The sequence below is a fragment of the Oratosquilla oratoria genome, chromosome 27 (genome assembly GCF_046742065.1).
Source record: "Oratosquilla oratoria isolate Oo_2021 chromosome 27, ASM4674206v1, whole genome shotgun sequence".
NCBI classification, from domain to species: Eukaryota; Metazoa; Arthropoda; class Malacostraca; order Stomatopoda; family Squillidae; genus Oratosquilla; species Oratosquilla oratoria.
In genome coordinates this window covers 12,404,549-12,424,855 of record NC_134803.1, presented here as the reverse complement: position 1 = coordinate 12,424,855, position 20,307 = coordinate 12,404,549, and the positions used below count along the sequence as shown (strand labels likewise).

Here is a 20,307-nt window from a genome sequence, read left to right as displayed (position 1 = left end):
TTATTCTTTCTAGTACTGGGTGACCATAGTGTTGCTGTATACTCCAATTTAGGCCTAATCAGTGAGACTAGTATTTTCTTTACTATTTCTTCATCCAAGTAAGTAAAAGCCACTTTTATTGATCTTAGCAAGTATAGGTTTCACCAACAATTTTGTTTATATATTTGTCAGGAGACATATATTTTGTGATGATCACTCCCAGTGTAAGAGGCCGGTAGATTGAGGTAGACATTTAAGTAGATAGAGGGGTAGGTGGAAAGGAATTCAATTTTATTACCTGGATGTTTTGAAACAATGGTCGAGAGGAAGTTGCAGAGTTGCACATTCTCGCTTACCATCCAATATTTGTAAACATAAGCAAGGTATCGATAGAGGTGCTGATGTGACAAAATGTAAACACTAAGCCACTTTCCGTTTGTGAGAGAAGTGCTTGCGTAAACAGTATTGCTTGAGACAGTATAACAACCTCTCTGGAGGAAAGGGTGGAGGAGGAGAGAAATTGTTGGTGGATGGAGGTAAAGTCACGCCCGTGGGGGGTGGCACTTATTTGTAACGTTCAAAGTTATTGGATGAATTAAAGATTGACATCAAAGCAGACTTGGCTTTATGGGTGTACAAGGATCCCAGGGGGAGTCCTCTGGTGTACCTAATATAATAATGATGTAGAGAATTAGTGAAGAAGAAAACCAAGAAGATTTAAGTCCAGTTTGATTACCCCATCCAGAAACATTACGAACTAGTTACAGAAAATATGGTGGAAACATACTCAAGAGAAGGAAGTGGCATGGGGCCTATAGATGAATAACATGACTGAGGAATTACTGAAAGTGTTAGTGGCAGTGGAGCTAACCCCCAGGTCTTTCTCCAATCCCACTTTCATTACTTCTTTTTCACTAACATTATATTCACCTTCACCTTGGTCTTTGTATCACATATTGGACTCGTGTCCCGATAGTCTTGTTTTTTACTTTTTCCAAATTCCATTATGCTACTTTTTATTATTGTTGAAGTCCACTTCCCACTTCTGACTCCATTCCCAGACCTTGTTCATATCTCTCATTAGTGACTCACATTTTGTTTTAGTACTTTAACAATTTTTCATCACCTGCAAAGAGACTTAAATAACATTCCACACCTTAGCCCATGTCATTCACATAGCAAACATTATTGAAACCAGTACTGATCCTTGTGGAACTCCACTAATTACCTCTTCCCAAGTAGAATTCTTATCTCTAAGCACTACTCTCAGTTTTCTTCCTTGTAAAAAGTCCTCCATCCTTTTCAGAAGTGTACCTTGTGTATCTCCGATGGTTTACAATTTTCTTAATAGTTTTTTGTGAGAGACTTTATCAAAAGCTTTATGTAGATCTAGGAATGCACAATCAGTCCATCCATTCCTTTCTTGTATTATGTCTAGTAATCTTGAGTAAAAGCAGATCAAATTTGTGGTACATGATCTTCCTTGTCTAAATATGAATTGTCGTGGATTTTAGATTTAGGATCTTGTTCCATTCCAAATGTTTTATTCATGTATTTTTTTTATAACTTTCTTACAAATTTTAGCTACTGTGGTTGTGAGGAAAACTGGTCTGTAATTTGTTGGGTCTTCCTTATTTCTTCCTTTATAAATTTGTATGATATCAGCATTTTTCCAGTCTTCAGGTGTCTTGCAAAAGTGCTGATATCGTGTGTATATTTACTTACTTGTATCTTATGGGAAGAGAAGCAATGCTTCTGGTGTCCCATCTATATATATGGTTTTTGCACATACTAGTGGTTTGTTTAGTTTGTTCCAGATGTCTATCACTATGTGTGGAAAACTTTTTTTTTTCCAGGTCTCTTCTGTAACTATCCTTTTTTAGTTTTTTTTTCATGTCCTCTTGTGTTTCTCTTGTCCCAGTTTAGTAAATCCTCTCTATCATGACTCCCGTGCCTTTCATGATTCTGTAGATGGTCAGTAGGTTGCCTCTCTTCTTTGTTCCAAAGTTGGTAGTTTCAATTTAGCTAGTCTCTCCTCATATGACAGGTTTGAAAGTGCTTGGACCATTTTTTGTGGCTGTTCTCAGGATTCTTTCAATTATCTTTATATTCTTTTTGGTACTGGGTGACCATAGTGTCACAGCATACACTAGTCTAGGCCTTATTAGTGTGACTATTTTTTTTAACCATTTCTTTGTCTAAATAGGTAAAAGACACTTTTATTGATCTTAGCAACTTAAGATTCTCCAACAATTTTGTTTATTTGTTTATCAGGGGACAAGTCATTTGTTTTGTACTTACCTAGTTGTATGGTCTTTACATATTTCGATGAAGAAATTATTAAAAAAAATATTAGTCACATTAGTAAGGCCTATATTGGAGTATGCTGTGACATTATGTTTTTTTTTTATTATTATTTATTATTATAGGTTTATTCAACAATATTAAATACAATTAGACATACATATATACATTTTTTTTTTTTTTTTTTTTTTTACAAAATTGGTAGTTGAAAAGGGAGAGCGAGAAGCAAAGCTTATGGGGAGTTGCTCTCCCTTAAGGAAAAAAATTATTTTTATTTATTTATTTTTGTTACATGTTAGTATGGTACATACACATCTACACACATATATACACACATACATGCATACGAAGAAAAACAGTTTTCCTCATAGAGTTTTGGACACTTGGAACAAACTGGACAATGAAATAGTATGCGCAAAAACCATTCATGAGTTTAAAAACAAACTAGACACTGCAAGATACAAAGGCGGGACAACACGAGCATAGCTCCCCTTCCCGCAAAATACAACTAGGTAAATACAACTAGGTAGGTAAATACATATATACACACACACAATGACATGCGTCACGACGTCCGCTAACTCCGACCTCACGTAGAAATCGGGGGCACGAGCGAGCATCGCAACTTGTGGGGGTCAGGTGAGAGGTGAGAGGTCAGGTCGATTGTTGACGGGACGATAATTGCTTAATGTGCAGATCTGGGTCACCGTGACCTGCTAGAATAGAAAAAAAAAAGAGCGGCAGACTTGGGCAGTGCATGACAGTTTCTCCATGAATACAACCATGAAATGGACCTGAAGTGTTCAATATACTAATACTTATAGATTAAATACTTTTTAAAGTATCGTTTGAATGATGATAAACATTTTGTCTTATGTATATCCTTTTCCAGTTTATTCCATGTGTTAACACCTATAATAGATAAGCATTGGCTTTTTTTGGTTGTTCTGTATTGAGTTTTAAAGAAGTCGTTTGTTTGCCTAGTCGCATAGCGAGTTTCGTAAGTTGAGTAAAATTTCAATATGTTTTGATTCATGTGTTTATTGTAGATTTGGTGCATAACAATGGCAGTTTTGTACTTTATTAAGTCATTGAATTTGAGTAGATTTAGTTTTTTAAATAAATTACTTGTATGTTCCAAACGACCTACATTGCAGATTATACGCAGTGCCCTTTTTTGAGAGGTAATTATGCGTTGAAGATTAGTTTGATAAGTATTACCCCAAATTTCTGAACAATAGTTTAAGTATGGTAGTAGTAGACTACAATAAATGGTACGTAGGGTATTTTCATTGAGGATATTTATCATTTTATGCATAATTCATAAAGTTTTGGATATCTTATTTATCACGTGATTTATATGATGTTTCCAATTAAGTTGATCGTCTAAATACACGCCTAGGAATTTACTGACGGACGCTTTTTCAATAATTTCGTTGTTTATTTTGATCGGCTTAGTACTTTCATTATTTTTGTAGAAAAGCAGGTAGTTAGTTTTTGATACGTTTAAGGATAGCTTATTGGCTGAAAACCAGTTGGATAGTTGACATAATCCTTCATTAATTGTCTTGATCAGTTTGTCGGAATTTGTATCGGAGCATAGAATGGTGGTATCGTCGGCGAACAGTATAAATTTCATAAGGTTGGATACATTTGTAATGTCATTAATGTATAGTAAGAATAGTTTGGGTCCTAGAACTGAACCTTGAGGTACTCCGCATGTAACTGGTAGAATGTGTGATCTTTCTTCCTCAATGGCCACATATTGTTTCCTGTTTTTTAGATAACTTTTTAACCAGTCATTAACTTTACCTCTTAGCCCATAGTATTCGGCCTTTCGAATTAGGATTTCATGATTTACTGTGTCAAATGCCAGTACCAAAATGAATATAAAGAAAATTGAAAGAATCCAGAGAGCAACCACGAAAATGGCCCCAGCACTTTCAAACTTGTCATATGAAGAGAGACTGGCTAAGTTGAAATTACCAACTTTGGAATAAAGAAGAGAGAGGCAACTTACTAACCATCCATAGAATCATGAAAGGCACAGAAATACTTGATAGAGAGGACTTGTTAAATTGGGACAAGAGGATATGGAAAGAAACTCAAAAAGGATAATTATAGAAGAGATCTGATGAAAAACTGTTTTCCATACAGAATGGTGGATACTTGGAACAAAGTGGATGAAACAATAGTGTGTGCAAAAACCATACACAAATTTAAGAGCAAACTAGACACTACGAGATACAAAGGTGGGACATCACAAGTGTAACTCCCCTTCCCGTAAGATACAACTAGGTAGGTAAATACAGAAGCAGAGAGCAGTGCAGTCCAAATCTGCTGCCTTACACTTGCATCTGTGCCTGCAGCCATTCTTATAGCCACATGACACCAGCTCCTTGCATGTTTCTGCAACTTCAGGGAGTGTGGTCCAGATTGGCTCATAGGAGCCATCTTCATCCCTGGTCCAACCCCAGCTTGTTAGTGGAGGTAGCTGTGGCTGTACAGCCAACAAGTGACCCCAGACTTGACCACCCTCCAAGACTGCCCCTTTGACATGTTTTTCCAGGGCATCATTGATGGGTGGAAAGTCTTCCTCGCAAAGATCTTTCTTGCTTTGTTCACTTTGATGTGTGTGTTGGTGCAGTCATAGAGGAGGACCACATATCTCTGGATTACTTGCATTGCCTCCCCTGTGCATTGGTGAGCTCTGGGGTAGTGTTACAGGTTGTTGTTGTTGTTGTCATTCCCTAGACTGTCCGAGCAGTCCCGTCTCCCCAAGGAATGCCACAGCCGAAACTGGGTTTTCCCACAAATCCTTTATAGAGTGTATGTTGTGTTGTTTGCGTGCATGATTGTGTATAATGCAGTCTTCCATTATGTGTTGTATGGTATGGGGTGAAGTGTTACATCCTGGGCAGCTGTTCTTTTGTGGGAGAGAGGATTCAGAAGGGTGGATATCAGGGGGTCTGGCATGCAGCAGTGTGTTGTCTTTCAGTGTGTTAATGGAGCAGTGAGTGATATGATTATGAATATGTTTCCGGAGGCTGGTATTTGGTGGTTGTGGAGGAAGAGAAGAGAGTATCTGTGTGTGATACAGGTCTTTGGGTGTAGTTTTAATGTTTCTTGGTGTGTGTGGGTGTTCTGCTATGTAGTGTAGCGGGTGTGATGTGTTTGTGGTGGCTGCGGCAAGTGTTTGTGTGCCTCTCATGTCGAGGAGGTCCTTGACTTTGAGGATTTTTGTTTCATGGTGTAAATGGTCTGTAGGTGTTGTATTTGTGCAGCCTGTAATTGTTTTTAAGGCTTTGTTTTGTATGATTTGAAGGGTGTTGTGGTGTGTCTCACTAAGATTAGGAGCCCATGCAGGACTCGCATAATTCATCACTGAGCGTATGCATTGTTTGTATATTGTTGTACTAGTTTCTTTGTTTTGTCCAAATGTTGTTCCAGCGATTGACTTAAGTACGTTAAGTCTAGGTGTGCATTTGTTTTTTATGTTTGTAATGTGTTGTTTGAAAGATATGGATGTATCCTATGTTACACCAAGAATTTTCGGTGTGTTTGTGTGTGGTATTAGAGTGTTGATGTAGAGATGAGGTATGTATTTGTGTTCTTTTGTCCAGTTGGTGAGAAGTGTTGCTGTACAGTTGGTTGGAGCTATTTTGAGTCTGTTTGTGATGAACCATGTGTTGAGTGTATCAAGGTATGGCTGGATTATTTCTGCAGCATTGTCTGTTAGTAGGTTCCCTTGTATCCCTCCTATATGTTCCAGTTTTTTAAATAATTTTTTGTGTGGTACTTTGTCAAAAGCTTTTTTTAAGTCCAGGAAGGCACAATCAGCCCATCCATTCCTTTCTTGCCCTATGTCTATTAATCTAGAGTCAAAACATATTAAGTTTGTGGTGCATGATCTTCCTTGTCTGAACCCAAATTGTCTTGGGTTTATTATATTGTTGTCTTCCAGGTGTTTTAGCCATCTATTCTTGATGATTTTCTCACAAATTTTGGCTATAATGCTTGTTAGTGAGATTAGCCTATAGTTAGTTGATTCTTCCTTGTTTCCTCCTTTATATATTAGTACAATGTTGGCATTTTTCCAGTCTTTTGGTATTTTTCCTTCTTTAAGTGAGCAACTTATTATGTTATGTATTTTGTCTATTAGTTCTTCTTTGCATTCTTTTAGAATCCAATTTGCAATTCCATCCGGGTCATGTGATTTCCTGACGTCAAGGTTTTATAGATGTTCCAATATTTCTTTTTTGTGTTATTGTTATCTCGGTCATGGGGGAGATCGCCTTTCATTACCTTCATCCCAATATTGTGCTTTCTAGTGAAGACAGATTTGAAGTGATTATTCATGACTTCGGCCATTTCTAATTCTTCTGTGTATTCTATATTCCCTTGGCAAAGTTTCACCATTTCCTGTTTGTTTTTAAGTTTACCATTCACTTATCGATAGAAGAGTTTGGGTTGCTCTTTGCATTTATCTATAATATCCTTTTCATGGTTCCTTTTTTCCTCTCTTTTCAAATTAACATACAACCACTCCTCGTTTAACGACCTACTCGGTTAGCGACGACGCGGAGTTACGACGGGCTTTATGACAGACCAAATTTGTATGATGTTATGATTGAACTTGTACGGTGGATATTAGCTGTGAGGTAAAGTGTTCTGAAGCTTAGGTCTACATTACCATCCTGCAAGCTGAAAAAACTACCTGGGGTACAGTATATACCGGTAGTGGTAAATTTTTAGTTTCGACCATGGGTGCAATATAGCAATAGAAAATTAATTATTAATTTTGTAAGTTATAATGTATCAAAGTACTGTAATATGCAATTTTGTGAGCGGAAAAAAAAAGTGCTAAAACAAATTTCGTAAGTAATGAAGTCATGTCGGACGAATGGTACACCATGTTTGTTATGGTAGATGCCGATGTCGAAGAAATAAAAGGATGATAAATTCGTCTAACCTAAACTAAACTAACCTGACCTGTGTTTGATAAATCATTACCTGCAAATTAAATGTCATCCGGCTCGTCCTCGTTGTCGTCGTGAGAGACGTTGGCAGACGACAAGATGGCGTCCCAATCCTATGCTACCGACTTCGTTCATTAGCATATTTTCTTGTAGCATGGTATTTTTTACTTTCATTTCCGCCCACAAAATTGCTTATTTCGTTGATACATTTTAATTTACAAAATTAATAATTAATTTTCTATTGCTATATTGCGCCCATGGTCGAAACTAAAAAAAATACCCCGGTATTCAATATGGAATGTCAGCATACGCGGATTTGGTCATATACGGTCATTTCAGGAACCTAACCACCGTAAATAAACAGTAAATAAAGCTTTAATGTACTGTATAAAAGAGGGAAAATACACGAAAATAAAGATACATGTATTGCTGGACATTGTACATACAGTACATGTACGTATATGTATACACTTTCGCTTAACGACCAATTTGGTTAACGACGGCGCGCTTGTCCCAATTGTCGTCGTTAAACGAGGAGTGGTTGTACTCATTTCTATAGTTAATATAAATTTGCCATTTTCCAGGTTTTTGATCTTTTCTCCATCTTTTCCAAGCTCTGTCTCTTCTATCTTTTGCCTTACTGCATCTTTTGTTCAACCAGCATTAAATGTACACTCTCTCTAGCTTCTGTCTTGGTACTGTACATGCCTATTCGGTATGCAGACAAAATGCCGATGGACATAATGTCAATGGACAAAATGTCGATGGACAAAGTGCCGACATTTGTTCAAGTAGGACAAAATGTCGACGGACATAATGTCGATGGACAAAATGTTGATGGACAAAGTGCTGGCATTTGTTCAAGTAGGACAAAATGTCGACGGACATAATGTCGATGGACAAAATGTTGATGGACAAAGTGCCGATATTTGTTCAAGTAGGACAAATGTCAAAGGAGTCAATTGTGCGCACAATTAGACGACAACGCAATGTAAATGAAGATGAAGATTTGATGACAACTACAAGAGGAGAACCTTTTTTGTTACACGATAGTGAGGACAAGCATTTACTCAACGTCTAATAATCTAAGAATGTTAGAAACCTATTCAACATGGCTTTGTGATGGGACGTTCGATTCTCCTCCTGTTGGGAATCAATTGTATACTATTCATGCCCTTGTTACAAATAACAAAACACTACCAATGGTTTATTGCCTTACAAGCAAAAAGGATGAGCAAACTTACGCGTTCATTTTTTATTTTTTGCAAGACCGCAATTTGAATCCAACCTCAATCAGTGTTGATTTCGAAAGATCCTCTATTAATAGTATAAGGGATATATTTCCAGATACTATTGTTTATGGATTTTTTTTTTTTTTTCAATGTCTGTGGCACAAAATCCAGTAATGCATTCATCATAAAGCAATTTCAAGCACTGGCATTTGTTCCTCCTGATTACGTATATACTTTTTTTGAAGAGCTTCTTGGTTCCCTAGCTGAAGAAATAGAATGTGTTCTCGATGAATTTCTGGTGTATTTTGAAGTTACATGGATAGGTGGAGTCCAACGTGGACGACGACGTAAACCCTGCTATGAAATGAAGCTATGGTCAGTTCATAGTTGTGTCGCAGATGACTTGCCACACACGAATAATGCACTTGAAGGGTGGCATAATACTTTTAACGGGAGAAAGGTGATTAAGCATTCATCTGTAGAAAAATTGGTTAACAAACTGAAAAAAGAACAGGCAAATACAGAAATGTTGACAGTGCAACTAACCAATGGGAGAGGAATCGGAAGGCACAACCTAAAATATGTTAGAAACACTGAAAGATTGAAGAACCCGGTCACAAACTTTGATCCTAATCAAGGGATACAGATTTTAAAAGCAGTTGCTTATAACTTGGAAAGCTTTTTAGAATGATGTTGTTTTAATAGGTAAATTGTGCATTCATTATATCTTTTGTAACACTTTTTAATTGATTATATAGTTGTTAATAAATTTGTAGCTCTACAACTGAGCCATCTTGTGATTCATTAAAATCAATAGACTGTCAAGTTTGTTTATTTTGGAACTACCATTTTAACCTGTATTATTATGAATGAATGACAGGAAACATATAGGGAGAGAGGTATAAAATTGGTGGCAAAAATGGCTCAGTGCCTGCATTAACAACTGGAATCATCTTACTAAATAAATAACTATTAAAAGTCGTTGTCGACATTTTGTCCTACTTGAACAAATGTCGGCACTTTGTCCATCGACATTATGCCCGTCAACATTATGTCCATCGGCAATTTGACCTACAACCGCCTATTCACCCTTTCATTGTAATTATCCATCAAAATATCCCATGTCTCTTCCATGTAAAAATTTTCCCAGTTTGCATTCTGGAAGATTTTCTTTAGTTTTGCAAAGTTTGTTGTAGATTAATCTCCCTTTCCTATGCTTTTCATTTCTCTCCATGTATATTTCTTCTTTTAGTTCAGTCTCTGTGAGTATATGGTCACTCTTTCCAATTGGTGTCTTGTATTGGATTTAGTATGTAGGGGATGGAATGGGTGGGAGTGGTTTTATGCCTTTGTTTTTTGGCTACCCCCCTTGTAAGGGGAAAAAAAAGCCTTTGATATAGGTATGTATGTTTTTGGCTACCTCCCCTGTAAAGGAGAAAAGCCATTGGTATGTATGTATCATAACCTAACCCTAACAGTTTGGGAGCATTAATGGTTAGGTTAGCTTAGTTTAGTTAATAATTTTTTTTTTACTATGACCTGAGTGTTGGCGCCTGCCTAAGTGTCAGTGCAGAGCAACAGCAGAGCACCCCAGACCTCCTCCTATCATCACATGTGTGTGAGGGGGAGATTCTGTAATTGATCCAATTCTTGGTATAACCTCATATTTTATTTTTCATGATACATTGATGACATTTAATTTGGCTTCTTACAAATTTTTCAGCACCATGTGACCAGCCTGAACAGTCGTGTGGTATGTTGGAGACCCAAACAGGACAACCATGTAGGAGGAAATCAAAGTGATATATTTCCCTTTGCAAGTATTTTGAATACAGAAGCAGGGATAGGCACCAGTTCATTATCATTTTTGTCTCAAGAGGTCTCTCAATGTGGAGTTTCAGCAACTGCATTACCCTATAACACTGGAGATTGTGCCGACAGCACTGGTCATCCCTGCATCTTGCCTTCTGCCCTGGGTCAGAAGCAGTGCTACAAGACACAGCATATCCACATCAAAGCCACTTCATTAAATCAGCGACCCCCCCCTCTTCCTCCCCTCATGCAAAAATGGAAAAGACTGGGAGAAATCCCTTCGGAGTGCTTCAATTTATTTTTCACACATACTCCCTCACCCATTCCACCTCATGCATCACAGCATTATCTATCCACAACCGTTCTCTATTCACCCCTATCTTCTGTCCTCTCCTTTCCTTCCTCAACAGACATTCCCCTGTTTCCCATTCCCAATGCCCCTTTTACCCCATCCATCCATGTAATCCTTAGTCACCCCCTCATGTTCACTCCTTCCACCTCTGCCTTCCACACCTCTTTTACTAATCTTTCTTCACTCATTCTTTCCATGTGTCCAAACCACCCCAATACTCTTTCATCAACCCTATCTCCAAACTTCCATTCTACCCCCATTCTCCTCCTCACCGCCTTGTTTCTCATTATCCAGCCTAGTAACCCCTATCATACTTCTCAGGCACCTTATCTCAAACACATTCAAACCCCTCTTCCTCTCTTATGTTCCATGTTTCTGCCCCATACAGTGCTGTCGGCACAATCACTCCAAACAATCTCCTCTTAGCATCCATTCCCAAATGTCTATTTCTCATTACATTTTTTAATCCACCAAGGCATTTACTCACTTCTCAATCAACATTCTACCTCCACTTCTCCCTATCCCACATTTACAGCTAAGTATCTAAAACTATCCACTTCCTCCAGTCTCTCTCCCTTAATACTGACTTCCAGTCTGCTGCCACTTTCTCCCCTTGTACATCTCATCATCTTTTACCCACATTGTAGCAGTGTGTCGGTGAGGAAAGTTGAAAAACGGGGTCTTGCTTCTTGAGTTTTATTGCAAGCGGATGTAAACAAACAAGCGACGTCTAGAACGTCTTCGTAACAGTAACTTAACAAAAACAAAAGATGTCTACATAGGATTCAATTAGATACACATGACTAAAAGTGCTGTATAGGATCTAAACCTATTACAAAGTATAAAACATATGAGAATCACATATATAAGGAATCTACAGCACCAGTATACAATTCTTTAACACCATTTTCATGTATATAAAAATAATAATAAGACAATTAATCTCAATTTACCACATCCCTTTTCCCTTATTGAAAAAGGAGTATCCATATGAACATAACTGAAACATTTATCTTTATAACACCACAATTATAGATTCAATCTATCAGGTGGTTTCACAACTCTGCTAGATCTTCTAACTGGTTGTGGACTTGGTACTTTCACAGCATTATCATCATTATCAACATGTACAGAGGAATTTTCATCAGCCTTATCGATTACTTCTGAACTAGTAGGACAGTGTCCTTGACCTGAAGAATACATAGTCACAAAAGGTTTACTGCTACCCGAGTTGTCTTTACGTACAGTGTCATTACTGGGAACAGTTGGTGTATATCTAGGCATAAGTTGATCAGAATGTCTTTTCCAAACAATGTTTCCAAAATCTTTTAACATCACTTTGTAGTTTCTCACACCTAGAACTTCAATTACTTTCCCTTCCAACCATGAATGACCTTTGCCATAATTCTTTACAAAAACAGCATCATCAATCTTATATTCAGACTTCTCAAACTTACACTCTTTTTCCATAACATTTTCCTTCTTATTTTGTGGTTTAATTTTCTCAATTATACCTCTGAAGTTTCTGTTAAACATTAGCTCAGCTGGAGCTTTACCTGTGGAACAATGAATTGAACGTCTGTAGTTATACAAAAATCTACAAATTCTGGTTCTGATATCACCTTCCTTAAATTTACTTAATCCTTCCTTAAAAGTTTTTACAGCTCTCTCAGCTAAACCATTAGATGATGGGTTATATGGGGCTGGTGTCATATGTTTTATTCCATTCTTTTCAAAGAAAGTCTCCATTTCCTCAGATACAAATGATGAGGCATTATCTGAAACTACAATGTCAGGTAACCCAAAATTACAAAAAGTTTTTCTCAGCATAGAAATTGTTACTGTAGATGTTGTTGACTTTGTTACATGAACATCCATAAATTTTGAGTGTGAATCCATAATCACTAAGAAATAACTTTCATTGATTGGACCTGCATAGTCCATATGGAGTCTACACCAAGACTTACCCGTCTCAGGCCATGATAAGGTAACTTCCTGAGAATCTTGAAATTTTTTAAAACAAATTGAACAAGCTTTAGTAACCTCAGATATATCTTGATCTAACTTAGGCCACCATATCCAATTCCTGGTTTCAGCCTTCATAGCACTGATACCATTATGACCTACATGCAGCTGTGAAAGTACACTACTTCTTAATTCAGCTGGTATAACTACTCTATTCCTAAATAGCAACACATCTTCATATATACTTAAATCTGCTTTAACTGCTGCATATTCAGAAATAACAGGATTATCAATCCACCCAAATTTAACACATTGGAAAACCTTCCTCAAAACAGGATCACTCTTTGTCATAACCTTAACCCTTTCATAGGAAATATTTTGCTCTTCCAAATTTTCAACTAAATTCACATATTCAGCAGGTGTATGTGAGTCTAAAACAGAATCTGATACAGGCAAACGGCTCAGGGTATCTGCTACAATGTTTTGTTTGCCTGATTTAAAACACAATTGGTAATCATACTGGGATAACAATAATGCCCAACGCTGTACTCTTGCGTTTGCATTGACAGGAATCTGTTTCTCACTACCAAATAAACCAAGTAGAGGTTTGTGATCTGTACGGAGCACAAACTTACGTCCAAGCAAAAAATATTTAAACTTAGTTACAGCGTACACTAACGCTAGAGCTTCTTTGTCCAACTGAGAATAATTTAGCTCAGCAGCAGACAGCTTTTTACTTGCAAAGTAAACTGGTCTTGGACTACCATTCATTTCTTGAATTAACACACATCCTACTCCTACTGGTGAAGCATCTACTTCAACAATAACATCATGTTCACCATCAAAATTGGCTAGTAAATCAGAGTTGACTAACTCTTCCTTAACAGTCATAAATGCTTTTGCTTCAACAGAAGACCACTTAAATTTTGCATTTTTCTTCAGTAAATCATACAGAGGTGCTAACACACTTGAAAAATTTCTTACAAACCTACAATAATAAGTTACTAGACCCAAAAATGATTGAACTTCACCTACAGACTTTGGTATAGGTGCATCTAAAATAGCATCAAGTTTCCTTGGTGAAGGTTTTATGCCATCACCTGAAATGACATATCCTAAGTATTCTAAGGAATTGGTATTCAGAACAGTTTTCTTTTTGTTAATAGCAACATTATGTTTCTGAAATACCTTCAACACTTTATCTAATCTCATATCATGTTCCTCTTTAGTCTCTCCTCCGACTAATATGTCATCTAAGAAGGCAACTACTCCATCTATATTCATCAATAATTGGGATATCAATCTTTGGAAGATGGCAGGAGATGATGCAAGTCCAAAGGGTAATCTTTTATATTTAAAAAGACCTTTATGAGTATTAATTACTAGCAATTCTTGACTCTCATCATCTACTGGCACCTGTAAGTAAGCATCTTTTAAATCAATCTTTGAGAATATCTTGCTTTTCCCAACAACAGCAAGGATTTCATCAACTTTAGGCCAAGGGTACTGGTCACATGAAATACTTTTGTTTAACTCCTTGAAATCTACACAGATACGCATTGACTTTTTGTCAGCTTTTAACGCTGGTACAATTGGAGCTGCCCAAGTACTAGAATGTACTGGTTCAATGATATTGTTATCAACTAACTCTTCTAAAGCATCTTCTACCAATTTTCTGTAGTGGTAGGGCACAGGCCTTGCTTTTTTCCAACTAGGTACAGCACCGCTCTTTAGGTGTACCTTTGCTACAACACATGAAATTGGCAATCTAGAATCAGCTGAAAAATTATCTAATTGTACCTTGGAATCCAAAACATTAACTCCTTCCTCTATACCTGTGAGTGCAATACCAATTTTAGGCATTAAATCTCTTCCACATAAGTTAGAGTTATTAGATTCAACTACATACAAACTTTGAATTACATTGTGACCATTATAAAATATATTTGCATAAACCTTACCCAAAACATGCAAATCATTATTACCATAAGCCTTCAAAATTTTATCACTAGGCTCTAGAGATAAATTTAATTTCTTAACCCAATGTAAGGTTAGAGTCGACACACTGGCACCACAGTCAATTTCATACGGCACATTATGACCTTCAATATTTATATCAACCTTGTTTCTTACTGGCAAAACCTTACCTACAACACTGTGTATAGGTTCATGAGAAATATCAACACTAACCACTTCTGGAAGGCTAGGTCGATCCACTAAATGTAACAATTGGTTATCATCACTACCAGTATCTCTCTCTTCCTGAGAAATTCCCTCGAAAACCATATTAGTTTTCTTTTTTCCAAACGTCTTCTTGTTGGTAAATTTTTCAAAAGATCCTTTCTGGGCACTGTGTGGCTTACCAGACACAGTCTTATCAAAACAGCACACTCGTTTTAGGTGTCCTCTCGTGTTACAAACTGAACAAGTTAGGTGCTTAAACCTACAGTTCTCACTTTTATGTGGATACCCGCAATGCTTACAACTTTCTTTTTTCTGACTATTAACATATTCAGAACTAACCCCCACTTTCCTCACTTCAGTAGTCGGGAGCTTTTCTCCAACGAAAGCTTTTTCCAAATTTAAAATTTTCTCTAAGGTGTCCGTTGAAGACATAGTTTTAAATCCAAATTCTCTGCAACTAAGTTCGGGAAATACACTTCAGTTTCAATAGCCATAAACAGTTGGTCTCTCACTCGGGCGTCGTATAAGGTCCCAAAGTTGCAATCTTTGGCTAGACTTTTCAAGTCTGCATACAAGTCTCTTAAACTTTCAACAGATTTTTTCTTTCTGTTTTGAAATTTAATCAAACTCTGATGATAGCTCGGTTTAACCTTGTAATGTGCTTCTAAAAGCTTCACTAAATCATTATAGTCTTTCTCATGTGGCAAATTAGGTGGTGAGCGAAGCTAGCGTGCTGTATGTTTCACTTCCTAATGATACTAATAAAGAATTTTTCTTCTTGTTATCATCAGTGACTCCATTGTATGCAAAATGAGCTTGCAGCATACTAAGCCATATCTCCCACTTAATCTTATTGGGATCAAAACAGTCAATCTTACCTGAGTTATTTGCCATTGTAATTCTACTTGTATTAAATCCAGTTTCCTATTGAAACAATTGATTCGTAGCCTGCTACACAAAGGCTATTTACGAATCCAGAGTGGCCAGGACGGTTCCAATGGGGTGAATGGGTGAGTATATCTTCATCCTTCGATTTCTCCACCATCAGAGGGAAAGGCAGCTATTTCTGTCTTCTAAAACTGAAATCAGTCCTTTGGCTCACTAAATCCACAAATCTTCGTCGCCACTGTAGCAGTGTGTCGGTGAGGAAAGTTGAAAAACGGGGTCTTGCTTCTTGAGTTTTATTGCAAGCGGATGTAAACAAACAAGTGACGTCTAGAACGTCTTCGTAACAGTAACTTAACAAAAACAAAAGATGTCTACATAGGATTCAATTAGATACACATGACTAAAAGTGCTGTATAGGATCTAAACCTATTACAAAGTATAAAACATATGAGAATCACATATGTAAGGAATCTACAGCACCAGTATACAATTCTTTAACCCCATTTTCATGTATATAAAAATAATAATAAGACAATCTCAATTTACCACACACATGTATCTTCAACTTCCTTCTTTTGCACTCCTTCCCAAACTCTGACACTAAATTCCTCAATCCCTCCTCTGATCCTGCTACAAGTGCAGTGTTGTCAACAAACAACAACTGGCTTATCTCCCACTTTTCTCCATTTTCTTTAACCATCTTCAATCTCCAACCCATTACTCTTGCATTTGCCTTTTGCACCACCCCATCCATAAATAAATTGAACAGTCAAGGCAACATAACACATCCCTGACAAAGTCCCACCTTGACCTCAAACCACATCAAGGTGGGACAAGCTCTACTACTCTCATAAAAACTCTTGACTGCTCTTAAAAGCTTCCAATCCCATATATCTGCAGTACCTCCCACAGTGCCTTCCTGTCATAAGCCTTTTCCAGATCTATAAAAGCCCAAAAAGTATCCTTACCTTTTCCTATAGCTTTCTCACATATCTGTCTTACTACAAAAATCTTATCCATGCAACCCCTACCTGTCCTAAACCCACACTGTTCCTCACCAATTACTCCCTCTGTTCCTCTCCTAATCCTCTCAATCAATACCCTCCCATAAGCCTTCCCAACTACACTTAAGGGACTGTGGGAAGTGCTTATAGGTGAACGTGTCATAAAAGTTGTTCAATTTCTTTGGTGAACTTATGTATACTTACTCTATCGGAAAGAGTATTATTGCATACTAAATTGTTTTAGTAACATGTATATATTATGTGTAGTTAATTTTTTCTTTCTTTTTATGATAGTATCTGTAATCATTGAAGTATCCATAGGCATAGGTAATCAGCCTACTATGTAGGAAATGAAAGATTAGAGTCTTGGGAACAACTTTATTAAGTTAGATTTTTTCCTACTCTCTTTTATTTTTTTATGATTTTTTTTTATTTTGAATAGTAGAAACTTCAGTGAAAATCTGCTATGATAAATTAAACAAAAAAATTAAGTTACTGTTTCCTTTGTTTTTTTCTAATCAAATTAAAGAATTACTCTTTCTCTTTACAAATTCGAAAGAATGAATGAAATCGGACAAAAAGAAACAGAGATTTAAACGCTATTTAAATATAAAAACATAAACTTTTCAGGAGAGGCATTTAAAGTTTAAAGGAGCGCACCGGCATTTAAAATCCTCCGGCCGCGTACTCACTCGTGACATTGTCTATTTTTTTTACGTTTCCGTTTAAAACTTTAAACAAAACTGAACTGGCTATCGAAAATTTGACTTTATTTCAATATACAGAATGTTTTTTCATGCAATGGGGTTACCAGATGTCGCCAATAATTTATCTATTTCATTTTATATATAAGAGCAGAAACGGAATTGAGCTGTAATATTTGGTCGAAGTGTTACAGCCATCATAGAGAATCTTTTGAATACCTGTTGGTAGAAAAAAAGATAATACGATCGCATGCATGACTGGTAGGCTAACAGATACGCGACAGGGCGACATCCTTTTTCCTTTAGCTTTGAAGAGATACTGAGATCCTTGTGGTGATTGACGATTAGTGTTGGGCATCTCCATACATATTAATTATAGTAAACAAAACAGAACTGGGTATCAAAATTTTGACTTTATTTCAATATACAGAATGTTTATTCATGCAATGGGGTTGCCAGAGGTTGCCAAAAATTTATCTATTTTATTTTATATATAAGAAAAGAAACGGAATTGAGCTGTAATATTTGGCCAAAGTGTTACCACCATCATAGAGAATATTTTGAAATGTTTACCTAAAATTCGTTAATTTTCCAGAATTTTTCGTGTTTTCGCGCCCTACAGTCCCTTAACAAACTGATCCTTCTGAAACTACTACACTTGCACTTGTCCCCTTTTCCCTTGTAAAGTGGAACTATACAGGCAGTCCTCCAGCACTCTCCCCTCTCTTAAACAAACATTAAACAACCTCATCAGCCAGTCCATCATCACTGTACCTCCTTTTTTTTTTTTTTTTTTTAGACATTCTACATGACACCCATCCAACTTGGGTGCCTCTTGGGGATTGGTGCCACCTGCATAGAGCTGGTGGCCAGGACTGGTTGCCACCGTTTGGCCCCCAACTCTTGGGGTTGGGGGTGGTCCCACGACGTACCAGAAGAGGCTGGATGACCACATTGTGAACAGCTGCCCAGGATGTAACGCTTCACCCCATACCATACAACACATAATGGAAGACTGCATTATACACAATCATGCATGCAAACAACACAACATACACTCTATAAAGGATTTGTGGGAAAACCCAGTTTCGGCTGTGACATTCCTTGGGGAGACGGGACTGCTCGGACAAACAGTCTAGGGAATGACAACAACAACAACTTGGGTGCCTTACTTGCCCTCATCTTAACAATTGCCTTTACCTCATCTTTCCTCATTTCTCCTCCATTTTCCTCACTCAATGTGGTGATTTTCTTAGCACTTCCCACTGCAACTACTTATCCCTCCCTGTCCTTCACATTTAGCACCTCCCTAAAATGCTCTGCCCATCTTTCTTTTACTGCCATCTCCTCAATTATCATCTCTCTGCACCTTTTACCTTTTTTTCTCTACTTGATTTGCCTCCTGTTCCTGTCATAATTTCTATCAAAATAATTTTTTATTTAAAATTTTTGTCATATCCTTACCCCATTTCACATCTCTTCTCTTTGCCTCCTTTATCTTATGCTTTACTTCTCTTCTCTTTTTCTTTGTACCTCTCATATGATTCTCTTGTCCTATTTTGTAACCAATCTGTGAAAGCTTGCTCCTCTTTTACAACCTTCTTTGTTTCTTCATCCAACTACTCACTACCCTTCCTTCTATTTCCTCCTGTCCTCCTTGTTCCACACACCATCTTTGCAGACCTTGCGACTACTTGAACCATCACCATTCCTCCCTCACTCCTAGTTCTATTCTATCCTTCTCTCCCTCCCATTCCTCTCTCAGCTTCTTCTTGTACTCCTTTTCTTTCTCATTTTAGTAGTTCGCTCTAAGCACCTCCCTACCTTCTGTCATTTTCCTCTTTCTCCATCTATCGTCCACTCTTAACTTACCTTCCACCAAAAAATTATCTGATATTCCCCCACTCTCTCCCTTTAGAAAATGTACATCCTTAACTCTTCCTACTATACTCCTAGTTACCACTATATAGTTAATGCTCTACCACCTATCCATCCACCACCCTCTCCTATGTGTACTTATGCTTGACTTTCTTCCTAAACACTGTATTTGCTATCATCAACTCTCTAGACACATCTTCACCATCAACTCTCCATTAGGATTTTTTCTGGAACTCCACACTTCCCAACTACTCCATCTATTGGTTCATTCTTACCCTAGGTATCGCCAACTCAATTGCATCACCAAGGCTGACCAGTACCCCTTTCCACATTTCCAAAATTTCCACTTCAAGCTCCACGGGAAGTAGGTGTTCTCTAAGATCGACCTCATAAGGGCATTCCACCAGATTCTTGTAGAACCATAGAATGTTCAGAAAACAGCCGTTATCGCTCCCTTCAGCCTTTTCGAGTGGAGAATGATGTCATTTGGCCTCCGCAATGCCGCCCAAACATTCCAGCAGTTTATGGATCACGCCCTCAGATACTTCAACTACGTCACCCTCTACATCGATGATATACTGGTGGCCTCTGATAATTATGACCAGCACTGCCACCATCTTTGCCTCTTGTTCCTCCAATTGCAGGATTATGGCCTCAGGATACACCCATCAAAGTGCCTTCTAGGAGTGCCATTACTCGACTTCCTCGGACACTGTATATCAACAGAGTCTCTCTCCTCTTCCTCAAAAAGTGGACACCATCATCAACTTCCCCCAGCCATCATCTGTCAAAATGCTGTGCCAATTCCTAGTGATTGTCAATTACACTGTACAACAAATTTCAAGTTCAAGAAAAAAACATAGGTTTATTAAATTCAGTATGCTAAACTTGAATTTGATAACAAAAATTTCATATGTCACATGTTCCCAATGTGCAACAGAACCACTTTTGTGCTGTAAAGGATCCATCTATGAATAGCCTCCACTCATTTAGTTCATAGGTCAGCTCAAGGGCATTGAATAGGCC

General features: G+C 37.5%; 1 protein-coding gene across 1 annotated transcript in view; it reads left to right on the top strand.

The window, feature by feature from the left end:
• The window catches only part of LOC143039739 (uncharacterized), a 41,260-nt gene extending 21,611 nt beyond the window's left edge, over positions 1–19,649 (top strand). Inside the window, exons 2-3 of the mRNA XM_076209980.1 lie at positions 10,218–10,480; positions 19,562–19,649. Of these exons, the coding sequence (XP_076066095.1) occupies positions 10,218–10,480; positions 19,562–19,649 (351 nt within the window). The remainder of the gene's footprint in view (positions 1–10,217; positions 10,481–19,561) is intronic.
• Positions 19,650–20,307: the final 658 nt, after the last annotated feature.